Source organism: Cyclopterus lumpus, chromosome 7 (genome assembly GCF_009769545.1).
Source record: "Cyclopterus lumpus isolate fCycLum1 chromosome 7, fCycLum1.pri, whole genome shotgun sequence".
Taxonomy (NCBI): domain Eukaryota; kingdom Metazoa; phylum Chordata; class Actinopteri; order Perciformes; family Cyclopteridae; genus Cyclopterus; species Cyclopterus lumpus.
The window spans coordinates 13,142,569-13,154,009 of record NC_046972.1 but is presented as its reverse complement, the minus strand read 5'-3'; the positions used below and the strand labels follow the sequence as shown (position 1 = coordinate 13,154,009).

At 43.9% G+C, this 11,441-nt stretch overlaps 2 protein-coding genes across 2 annotated transcripts; both read right to left on the bottom strand.

Annotated features, from left to right (window-relative positions):
* Nucleotides 1–1,414: 1,414 nt before the first annotated feature.
* arf3a (ADP-ribosylation factor 3a) lies at nt 1,415–5,253 on the bottom strand. Its single transcript, XM_034537026.1, has 5 exons — nt 5,161–5,253; nt 3,900–4,082; nt 3,691–3,801; nt 3,240–3,364; nt 1,415–3,139 (listed from the first exon to the last, which is right to left on the bottom strand). The coding sequence occupies exons 2-5, from the start codon at nt 4,045–4,047 to the stop codon at nt 2,978–2,980; spliced, it is 546 nt and encodes a 181-aa protein (XP_034392917.1). The 5' UTR covers nt 4,048–4,082; nt 5,161–5,253; the 3' UTR covers nt 1,415–2,977.
* Nucleotides 5,254–8,705: 3,452 nt separating this feature from the next.
* wnt10b (wingless-type MMTV integration site family, member 10b) lies at nt 8,706–10,917 on the bottom strand. Its single transcript, XM_034537186.1, has 4 exons — nt 10,844–10,917; nt 9,951–10,213; nt 9,339–9,790; nt 8,706–9,206 (listed from the first exon to the last, which is right to left on the bottom strand). Exons 1-4 carry the CDS (start codon nt 10,915–10,917, stop codon nt 8,706–8,708), a joined length of 1,290 nt encoding a protein of 429 aa, XP_034393077.1.
* Between the last annotated feature and the right edge of the window lie 524 nt (nt 10,918–11,441).

Here is an 11,441-nt window from a genome sequence, read left to right as displayed (position 1 = left end):
ACAACCAGTGTTTTGGTCGGTCGTGCTTAGTAAAACAGAATAACGGGAAAATATCACAGTGGCATTCACACAAATAAATGTTTGGTGAGTATTCTCACATTCTCAGTTGGTTATCTCTGCCGTCAGGTCAAGAAAAGTGGCTTCAATAAGGGCCTAATGGTTTCTGCAGAGTCTGGCAGTTTCACATGGCCAACACAGTGTCATCCTTGGTGGCCCTGTCCCTTCTCAGGCGAGCTGTGGGGGTGACTGCTGTGGCCTTTTGCAGTTGCCACTCCCTTCAGGGATTGATGAATTGATTGTGGGGCTGCTGCCAGTGTGTCTGTGCCCTGGGTGAAGGCGTCCCGGTTACGGGTGGGAATCCCAGCTATGGCATCCGCCCTGGGGCTACTATTGTGGCAGTCCTGCAGGGGGCCTGGGGGCTGGTGGCCCCGGGAGCAGCTCTGACCCACATACTGCTGTCACACCCCTGGAGACACAGCGGCACTCTCCCCGACATGGACCTCTGATTGGACCAGACAAAATGACTCTCTGTGGAGTGCGGCAATTCCACAGGGAAACTACCTGATTGTGCCAAAGTTCTCTTGATGGCAGCAGTTAGGAAAGGCCAAAAGAGAAAGAGGACATAGGTCTGTGTCCTTCCCACCTATTTCACCTGCTCTCTCCCTCTTTTCCACCATATTTTCACTAATCAAGATATAGTCATATGTGCGGTTAATTAATCATGAAGAAAAACATGAAGAATATAAGTTTGGCAAAGTTAATTTGTGTTTTGGTGTTTTTATTGATCGATCAACGAAGTGCCATGAATCATTAAATCTGTCAACACTTTTGCACCAGTTTGTGTTTGTCTGAATTAAATAAATCTATTTTCAAATTGTTTCTTTTTTAATAAACTTTATCAGTTGGAATGTTGTCTTGCTTTTCTGGTTTCAAGTTAATCTGCCAATAGTCATTAAATGAAGGATGTTTAGCCACAACAGTATGTGAGTGCATCAGTGTTACAGATCATAAGTGAGATCATTGAATATTGGACATTCCTGTTATCAAAGGCCACAAAAACTATTTTCACACCATACTGAATGTAATCAAGGGCACATCTCACACACACACACACACACACACACACACACACACACACACACACACACACACACAAGTTGCTGTCAATTCTACATATCTGCCACCACACTGACCCCAATAAGTGTATCAACAACACTTTCAATTTGATTGCAAATGACATGGTACACCTTTCTTGTTGCGTAAACATATTTACAGTTACGCTCAGATAGAAAAGCATGATTTTGCATATTAGAAGTAAACTTTACACTAAATCCATAACATTTATCAGTAAAGCATTGTTCCAACCAGCAGCAGTAATGTAGACTAAATCATATAGTCTGAGGAAACAGGCTATTATAATTGACTTTTATTACAGATCTTGTACAGTATTAACATGCCTTATGATGCAGTATTACTATCATCCTCTCTCCTATGTTTTCATTTTGTGTGATTTGTGTGGACACTCAAAAAGACAACTGATTCAAATTAGGAAAAACAACACTAAAATCAACACTTGCCTTTTGGTCCAAAATAAATAAATACTCCTTTAAAAAAAAACAGGAAAGAAACAGACATTACATTTTGAACAACTATAATGCATCTGATATAGTGTGCAAGATAATGCACAGAGATAAGGTTAACACAAGAAACACTTGCAATGTCACGCCAATTATAGGGATGAATAAATCAGGATGACAAGCAATGTGAGCTTTTTTTTGCCGGATATAGTGCAGCTGCTTGTACAAACTGACTTAAAAATGAACATTCGAAAATCATGTAAGGTCTCTGATATTGCCAATCACATGCTCTGCTGCATCAATCTCCACGAGCCAATTGCAGCATTTTTTTCCAAAGCCACGGGGCTGGGACAGTGTCATCTGTATCAGTTCAGATATCACATCTCACTGACTCCGCCAGACAAAATGTTTTAACCCTTATTGAGCCAGGCAAGTTGACGAAGAACAAATCTGTATTTACAGCAGTGGCCTGCAGTAGTTCACAGCTCTGACAAGCTCATGAGCAAGGACTGGGATATCTCCATGCAGATTGGGAAGAGGTAATATACAGTGTTAACAGGGCACCTGTTTCCCCCAGCTGCCTTAGAAGTAAATGCACATTGCAATAAAGGGAAAAGAACCATTTGATGCATTTCATACAAAATTATAATGAAATAAAACCAATAAAAATATAAATGAATAAATAAATGTTGATGAAAATATAAATAGTTTCAGACTAAGAGTATGTCATCTGGTTTTGTGTTTAATAAAATAAATAGAATTCTAATAAACATATTTGCATTAAATCCAAAATAAATATACATTTCTTATTTTTTTTTTGCACAAATTGAGCTCTGAAGCGCATCATTTAGTGTTAAAACATAAGTATGGAGAGAATAGGACAATTTCACATTTAGCTGAGCCTGTATAAGTACACTGTTTTTTTAGATAGTAGTAGTACTCCCACTATACTATTTTGATATTCTTTATAATTTACATTAAGTTTAAAGTATATTACGGTTGCTCTGCCATCATGAATCTACATCATCCCATTTCTGAACAAATTAAAGGTGAAGTAGGTCAAAGGTTAAAGAAACTGCAAAGTAGGGGAAATACATATGCCTTTACAGTAACATTATACTATTAGATCCCAATATTTATGTCTTCAGCATGTAGAATGTAAGTCATTTAGGTCAACTTCAACACCACTGGTATTTAAAAACGCTCACGCAGATCCAAACAAAATAAATAACCAAAATAAAGGAGAATACAAACAAGTATTTTTGGGGAGAGGAAGCCATTGAGAGTCACCCCGTGGGAGCTTTTCAGCACTGCCTCTCCATGTAAACACAATGGATCCACTATAACCACTACCCTGGAGCTGGCACCCAGGCTCTTCCCCACTCTACTGACTGGACTCTTCACTTTTTGTTCTTCAGCTGATTGGCCAGCCAGTCCAGTCCCTCATAGAGACCGTCTCCACTAGTGGCGCAGGTGGCCTGAATGTACCAGTTGCGGTGGCGTAGGGAGTGCAGGCCCAGCTTGTCTGTAATCTCTGCAGCATTCATGGCATTGGGCAAGTCCTGAACACAATCACATCAGACAGTCAATCAGGAGGCCTCAGTTAGTGCAGAAGTGCAGAAAGAATGAAACACAAAGAAGGAGACACAAGATTGTGCATACCTGTTTGTTGGCAAAGATGAGAAGAACAGCGTCCCGCAGCTCATCCTCAGCCAGCATCCTCATCAGTTCCTCCCGAGCTTCGTTCACCCGCTCACGATCATTGCTGTCCACCACAAAGATCAAACCTGTCAGGAGAGATACATGTCTTTTTAAGGGTTAAACCAAACAAAACCGTCACTTCTACTATCCCAGAGTCCATAAACGATGTGTTGATATCATATAGTTAAACATGGCTTGGCCGCTCAAACCACGTTTATTCATTGCAGGGGCTTTCAACAACATGACTAAGATGATAATAATCAGTCGGAGGCTGTTTGCAAATGACCTCATCTAAAACATTAGTCAGATGTGCTCTCAGGTGCTGGGGGCGAGCATTTGCTGCAGGATCGGCCCTGTAAAGTCCAACATGGCGGACCGGTGAATCATCTCAGGGGCGGCTGGTCTGGCTCACCCTGGGTGTTCTGGAAGTAGTGCCTCCATAGGGGACGGATCTTGTCCTGGCCACCCACATCCCACACGGTGAAGCTGATGTTTTTGTACTCCACCGTCTCTACATTGAAACCTGAATGAAAACAAATCAAAATCAGTCACACAAGTTGAAGGAGTGCCAAGTGTTTTACCTAACATCATCAGTAATTCATTTTTTTTCTTCTCACACACCGATTGTGGGGATGGTGGTAACAATCTCTCCCAGCTTCAGCTTGTAGAGGATGGTGGTTTTCCCAGCGGCGTCCAGCCCCACCATGAGAATCCTCATCTCCTTCTTGCCTATCAGGCTCTTCAACAGGTTTCCAAAGATGTTCCCCATGATGACTGCCGTCTCTCACCTCAACTGCAACACAACTGTTACACAGGGAGGGAACTGATGAGCGTGCTTTCCTTATATAGCAGCAAAACAGCCAAAACAAGCCCGCGGACCACATATAGAAAGTCCAAAAACCACACAAAAAAAACCTCTTCAAAAGCAACTCTGAACATTACCCCCTCATTAGGGCCAGAAGCCACCTCAGAGGAAAGCCAATAAAAGTATGCTTCACACCTCAGCTCGCTACTGGATCCCCTTATGTGGATCAGCTTTCATGTGGTGCAGAGTAACCACCTTTTAAACTGTTTGCTGCAATTGAATGAATGCCAGTGTAACAATCAATTCGTATCACATTAAATGACACATAACCTCAGGTTGTGAGAATGCATGGTGCACACAGCCTGTAGCTTTAAGGTGAGAGGCTTGGACACTTTCCTGTCTTGGTATAGTCCCTTTCACCAGCCAACTCGGATGCCAACTTGTGCTAACATATCCTACCTGAGGGGCATTTTTCTCATTCATATTCCAAAATGTGATTATTATAATAATTAAATTAGCTGCATCCACAGCCTACTGTACGGCAGCAGGCGGATCCCCTTTTACAAAGAGAAAGCCTTTATTTTCTATGATGTATTGTTCCGTAACTGATGCATCATTGATGATCTAACTTACGTGTCCATTCATTTATATGAAAAGCACACGCTGTAGCTGCTAGCAGAGCCTGGTACAGCTGCAGTGGCCGCACATCCATGCACATTGATCATAACGCGCGAGGGGAAGACGGCTGATGCTGCAGTCCTAGCAGGACGGCTGGGAATGAGTAACGTGTCTATAGGTTAAAAGGGTCATTATTGGTGCGTCGTTAGGATAGTGACAACATTAGCAAACGTCCTGAGTACTGAAAAAGACAATTCTCCGGATCATATTGTGTGCTGTAATATGCCGCGCGCAGTCACGACACGCGCACCAGTCGGCCTGGTGTCGTCGGTGAACGGCGGTTCATTTGCGTTATTTAAGCGCCGCAACGCGTGACAGCGGCGACCCGCACGCCGCAGTCACCTGTATTACTTGTATGCATCTTTGAGCATTTCCACCATTTGCATCTCATTCACTTACCCGTCAACCGCAGGCAGGATACCAGCTGGATTCAGGCAGAGGACTGGATGATAGTCTCGCGATGAGCGACGGCTGTGAAGATGTGATACTCTCGCGGTATTTGGATCGTCAGGAGCGCCTCTTAAGTTGTCCATCCCGCATGACTTGTTAAAAGACAGGGGCACTGCTGGAGAACAACTATGATTTAATTGTCTCTTTATGAAATGGGAATTAATGTTTTTAACACCAGCATCTACCTGCTTTGAGACTTTTCTTTTTTTTCTTTTTAAAAAAAAAATATTGTGTTCAGTTTTTATTCACACACAATATCCTTTCTTACAAAACATTGCATGTGTTTGAATGCTATTTGTGTGGTGTTACAGCATGAGACCAACAACTAACCAATATGAAATGGAACAGAGCGTCTGCAGGAAAACACGCTTGAATAATTAAAACGGGAATCATCTTAATGAATAAGTAAATGCTGACTGTAATAGGATGCCAAGTGATACTTCCTGACAGCAGTCCTCTTTGTGTTACAGACAATGAGATGACAGGAGGCAGCATTGACTGACACAATATCATAGCAGGTTACCTTGAGTACTGATTTTGTTATTTGTTCATGCCAAACAACATCAAAACATCCCATTGTGATTACATTACATACACGAGAGCAGCCTCACAGGTGAATCTAACATGTGTCTCCCCCTTCCTCTCTGTTGTGTATCAGTCAGTGGTCCAGTGATAGATGTGTTTATCAACTCAGTGGTGAAGGCAGAGGAATAAAGAGGGGAACAGATGTTTGCAGCTGCAGACCAGATTATGGGGTGGAGTGGATGATGGGGGAGCCTGCCGAGTTGGTGTGCGCGGGGAGTTCGGCGAGGGTTACAGGGGGGTTACAGCGGGCTCGGATGGTGGCAGGAGAGGTGGGGTGGGGAACTATGACTTAAAGGAGCCTTTCCTCTGAAGTGTCTGCCAGCGTGCACCCCGGCAAACACAATCACAAGTCTCGTTGGTTGTGCTAGCTGAACTAATGAGGGCCTGTGCGTTGAGGGCATGGTCTTTGATGTTCTGGGTAGCTGGCTCCTTGTGTTTTCTCTCCCGCTCTCCTTCTCTCCCTGTCCCACATCAAAAACGAAAGGGGAGTTGAGAAGCAGATGTTTTGAGGCCTGTATTTAAACAGAGTACACTTTATTCACCCCCTTCTCCATATCCCATTTGTCCTTTGCTTCTCCATCTCTGCTGTATGTACACCAAGCATATATCTCCCTATCTTTATATCCAACTAAACACACTAAATCGCCTTACTTTATACATATAATCATCCTGTCAATCAAAATGGGTAACTTTTATCTCCTCACTTCCTCTCTCTGCCGCCGTCTCTTTAATTTCAGCCCAGTCTGGTTGTCATTACTCTGGGGGGCACTCAATGTGTTGCTATGCATGTGTCTATGTCTGCAGCGATGAGGGGGGGAAAGAGAGAGAAAGAGAGCAGAGAGAGAAAGAAAACAATCCCAGACTGTCCAACAACCTCTGTCTCACACATGGGAGAAACAGTGACAGGAAATTCCCTTTTGCAGCAGCTTCAGGGTGAAATGATAAAGGAATAAAGAAATGCAAACCAGAAATCCATTACCTTATCATTCCATACAAGTCGCCGTCTCCCTTTTATTCCCTTGTGCCAAAAAGACAGAATAGTCAATTCAGCCACTGGCACTGCCATTCCTCAAGAGTCAAGGGATATTTACTGAAGTCCATACAAACAACACTTAATTGACATTAAATCCTATATGGCAGACAGAGCAGGGAGTTTGGATCATCTAAGATGTCTACTCATAAATTCAGTCGGTGTTGACATGAGAGTTCTGCTAAATCTGCAGTCTAACTATAATGGAGTTGCAAATCATTCGGGTCACCCAGAGTTCTGACAGTTCATATGTGTGCATCAGCATGCATATTTTTTATTGTGCGTCAGTGCCATTATTCCTACATGTAAGTGGCTTTTTTGCAAAAACACATGCATGTGTTTATGTGCATGTGTTTGTATTTGTGAAGGCTGTCTTCCAAGTAACAGGGACACAAGGTCCCACATGGTTTAGCAAGTCCCTTCCTTGGTTATGAACTCCGGACAGATGATCCCCTTAGATGCTCACACACCAATGACTGGAATAATCACCCCCACTCTCTGCTCTCTGGATGCTTCTCTCCAGTAATAAAAGTCATACTTTAAAGAAACAATATCCTGCAGCCATAAAAAGTCCCTTCTCTCAGCATGAAGTGGCCATAAAAAAAAGGCTCTCACCTCCCAAATCTGTAGTGTGTAGGACTTGCCATCCGCCCCCCCCCCCCCTCCCCCATAGACACACACACACACACACACGCGCACACACGCGCACACACACACACACACACACACAGACACACACACACACACACACACACACACACACATTTACACAGCAACAGACACACACAAATATACACACCCTTCAGCATCCGTGCAAGACTAAAGCAAGTCCATCTCTCACTTTGACATGTACTACATGTGGGAAGAATCTAAAGAGTGCTCGGACTGATGAAATGGACAAAGGCAAGCACAAATGACAAAAGCTCAGTCAAGATTTCATAGAAAAAGTGACACACATCACATCACAGTTATACTCATTAAAAACCTGACCACTAGCGACCACTCTCATGAAGAAATTACTATTGTTACAATGGTGTAAATAAATCAGAATCATAAGTTATTCATCTGGAAGGACAGAATGTCTCCAACACTTTTGCATCTTGAGTTAAACAATTATTCACACTTTGATAAGCATATGAGCTCTCTGTCCAGATATATCAGTCCTTAGGAAAACACAAAAAACATTGTACTTTATCTTGTCTTCTTCCAGTAGTAAAACCCTTGTCTAAAAAGATTTTGTGACAGACCCCGATATAAGTATTGTTGCTCTGTCTGAGTCACTGGTGCAAAATGTACCATTGGAGTAAGTAGCTTGGAGATCATTTGAGGAGCAGTTAAAAGTAGTAAATTGGGATGAGACTTTGTTGTCTACCACACTGGTTCACCATCCTGAGCCACTCGGCAATAGCACAAGTCTGTCAGAAACTAGAAAAAAGACAGTCTCCAACACAATAATAATATTAATAATAACACATTTACAAATATACATTCAAATACAAAGCTACTGTACAATGAGAAGAGTCAGCATGTAGACATAGAAATGGGTCGTCTTTGTTTTGTGGGATAGAATAAATGGGTTATAGGCAGTTTTCATGGCTGAGAGGGCAGAGTCTAAACAGACCATGGCAAGACAAATGACATGAGTCACCTCTTCAATCTCTGACTTGGCATTTTGAGAATAACAGCGGCTACAAGGAGAAAATAGATCCCAGATGATGGACCAGAAAGAAAGAGCGGGGTGGGGGGATAAACAGATTCTCTGGGAGAGTTACACAAGGAGCAAAACAAACGCTCAAACAAAAGGAGTGGGCGAAAGGGACAGGCTCGCCATCTTGAGTCCTGGATGGGTAAAGGCAGCTGAAACTGGGAGAACTGGGATTTACTTGCACACATTGACCCACTGTGTGAGACGACACTCTTCACACAGCACGTAGCAACACCAGTGGAACCTGCAATTGCAGCGTTCGCTGCGTGTCTGTTTTAGGATGTTGTGTCCACGGCCACAGCACAGTGAGCCGCAGCTGTCTGTGCCGGAGCTGGTTTTGTTGCAGATGCGTCCTTGTGTACCCGGAGAGTCTACGGAAGCATCGCGCTCACAGAAATCAGGAGACTTCTCAAAGAACACCAGCTCTCTGGACATGGTTCGACGGCGGCCTCCGTTAAGTCCCCCTGCGCTCCTGCTGGCGCCGTTTCCTGTCCGAGGGTTGAAAACCCCATTGTTCCTGTTCTGGGAGTTGACAAAGATGGCGGACAAGAACTTTTCCTTGAGTAGAGAACCCACAAGCCGGAACTCTGGAGACACATGCCAGCAGGTCTTAAACTGACAGCTCCCGGATGTGCCATGACATTTGCACTTCCTCTTCATGTTGTCATTCACTATCTGTGTTGAGAAAGGTAAATGATGTAACAAATCAGAAATACAACAATCACCCTGATAGTCATGTGTGCCAGCGGAGAGTAACTCTGCTCTCCGAGCAACATGAGGAACACAGTGGATGAGCACATTACTCACCTGCCGTCCCACCCGGTTGTTATGAATCCTCATGCGAGCGTGGATGTCTCTTGGAGAGCCGCGGGAGTCGAGCCAGTCTCTGGAAAACCGGTCCCCAAAACGGACGTCATGACTGCAGCCCCCCCACTCCCACGTCTCCTGCATGGAGCTCAGCTCATCTGCTAATGGCTTGAGAAGGGCGGAGGGGTGGGTGGAGCGCAGGTTATCGGGCAGGTCACCATGGTGACCGTTTAGCTCTGAGGGAAATGACCGTGTCATGCCGAGGCCTACTCCACCCTTCTGCAGGGTCTGCAGTTGCAGCTGTGTGAGTTTCAGCCGGATCTTGTCATCGTCCTGGCGACGCTTGGCCTCACAGCCACACCCCCGCAGCTTGCCCATGCTGCAAGCCGAGGCCACAGAGTGTGCCACACCCGCTGCCAACAAGGCCAAAGAGAAGGCACTCTCGCGAAAACCTGGGAGCAGGAGAGACACACTCAAGGAGTTGAAAACAACAAACAGTATAGCTCTGAAACAGTCCTGCGTCTGTGTGCAGAACTCTCATACCTGCCCCAATACCCATCCCATAAACCCAGGTCCTCGTTTTGACCACCATTAGCTTGCCTCAGCTCTCACCCCTGTTGAGGATGGTGTTGTGGTGGGGAAGCTTGCCAAGGCCCTCCAGTGAGGAGCAGTTCCAGCGCTGATCCCGGAGCTGGTGCTGGCATTCGTGGATGGCCACCTGGATGCCCTGCAGAGCGGAGGCCGTCACATCGGGACTTCGCACACACATCCGCATTTGACGTTTGCTGAGGCCTGCCAGCCTCAGGCACACTGAGTTAGGGGTTAGCACTGGATCTCCTGCCACCCTCAGGCTGAGGATATCATTACACAGCACCCTGCAGAGAGAGAGAGAGAGAGAGTTGGTAGGTGCTAGGGGGTCATCAAAGCTAGTCAGGAGTTAATTATTCAAATCCAGAGACGTTTGTGCAAATGGAAAGATGCTTTAGATAATGATGGATTTTACTTAAGAAAATCAGAAAAATACAAAACCAGATTTGAAATGGATATATCTCATCTCTCTATTTGCTGAATACACTCAGCAATCAAATGTGTTAATCAATTGCATAAGCATTTAGTACAGAGTTTCTACAGATGTTGCTTAGAGAGGGAAAAACATAATTCCAAACAGACCATCCAACTATAAATCCTAAAAATGGAGAGTTACTTGCAGTTACACCATATTATGGAGAAATAACAACACTGGGATTTATATTCAATTGTTAATGGCATAGTTCAGATTTAGAAGGCTACACAATTAGTAAACATTGATTCCAATGTTTCAATATATTATACAGAATCAGCATGTAAAATCGGAGGCACATGTTTCTATTTTTTAACTAAATATATTAAATATTCGTTTAAATCATTCAGTCATAAACAGTAACTTCCCTCAACTCGTGCCGAATTCCATGTAGCAAGAACCCGCGTGTAACATCAATTCTCCTGGTGCTCTCAAGTGCACTCACGTTAATGCAGGTGACATAAGTGCTGCTGCCAAAATCAGGAATTGGTCCCAACGGAGTTTGTTTGATAGCTCCATTTTGTTAAGCGTCTTACGCGACGTGACATTAAAACACTAGTAATAAAATCCTGTATTGCATAAGAATATCAACAAGAAGAGGAGTGGAGTATTATCGATGCACCGCCAAACGACCGAAGAGTGAAGACGGAGAACAGAGGAGCTTGGGGGCGAGAGTAAACGGGAGGGGGAGAGAAAGAGGGGAGGGGAGGAGATGCCTCCACAGGCGGCTGTTTGCTAAATATTGGCCAACATGAAAGTTGGATAACCAGTTGATCATTTTATTGTGTGATAATTCGTCCAAGCTAAAATGACCAAACTTTTACGCACAAGCACCACTTTGCAAGCCGTGCGCACAATGGTTTAGGTAAATACTCTAAAACACTGGATGCTCTAAAAAATAATTGATAGGATATAGAAATATGCATGTATTTATACTAAGCTTTCTTTTGGCGGGCCGGTACATTATGTGGTATCATATTCCATTTTTGGAGAGAAAGAACAAAGAAACTCTCGGTAAAATGAAATATGGAAAGTCAAAGTGG

What these genes read in the sequence shown, in the direction of transcription:
- arf3a (XM_034537026.1), bottom strand. Translation starts at nt 4,047, where the DNA reads ATGGGGAACATCTTTGGAAACCTGTTGAAGAGCCTGATAGGCAAGAAG. An exon ending in CTACTTCCAGAACACCCAGG is followed by an intron (nt 3,365 to 3,690) that starts GTGAGCCAGACC and finishes CTCTCCTGACAG; the next exon opens with GTTTGATCTTTGTGGTGGAC. An exon ending in TCATCTTTGCCAACAAACAG is followed by an intron (nt 3,140 to 3,239) that starts GTATGCACAATC and finishes GATTGTGTTCAG; the next exon opens with GACTTGCCCAATGCCATGAA.
- wnt10b (XM_034537186.1), bottom strand. Translation starts at nt 10,917, where the DNA reads ATGGAGCTATCAAACAAACTCCGTTGGGACCAATTCCTGATTTTGGCA. An exon ending in CTTATGTCACCTGCATTAAC is followed by an intron (nt 10,214 to 10,843) that starts GTGAGTGCACTT and finishes CTCTCTCTGCAG; the next exon opens with GGTGCTGTGTAATGATATCC. An exon ending in CAACACCATCCTCAACAGGG is followed by an intron (nt 9,791 to 9,950) that starts GTGAGAGCTGAG and finishes TCCTGCTCCCAG; the next exon opens with GTTTTCGCGAGAGTGCCTTC.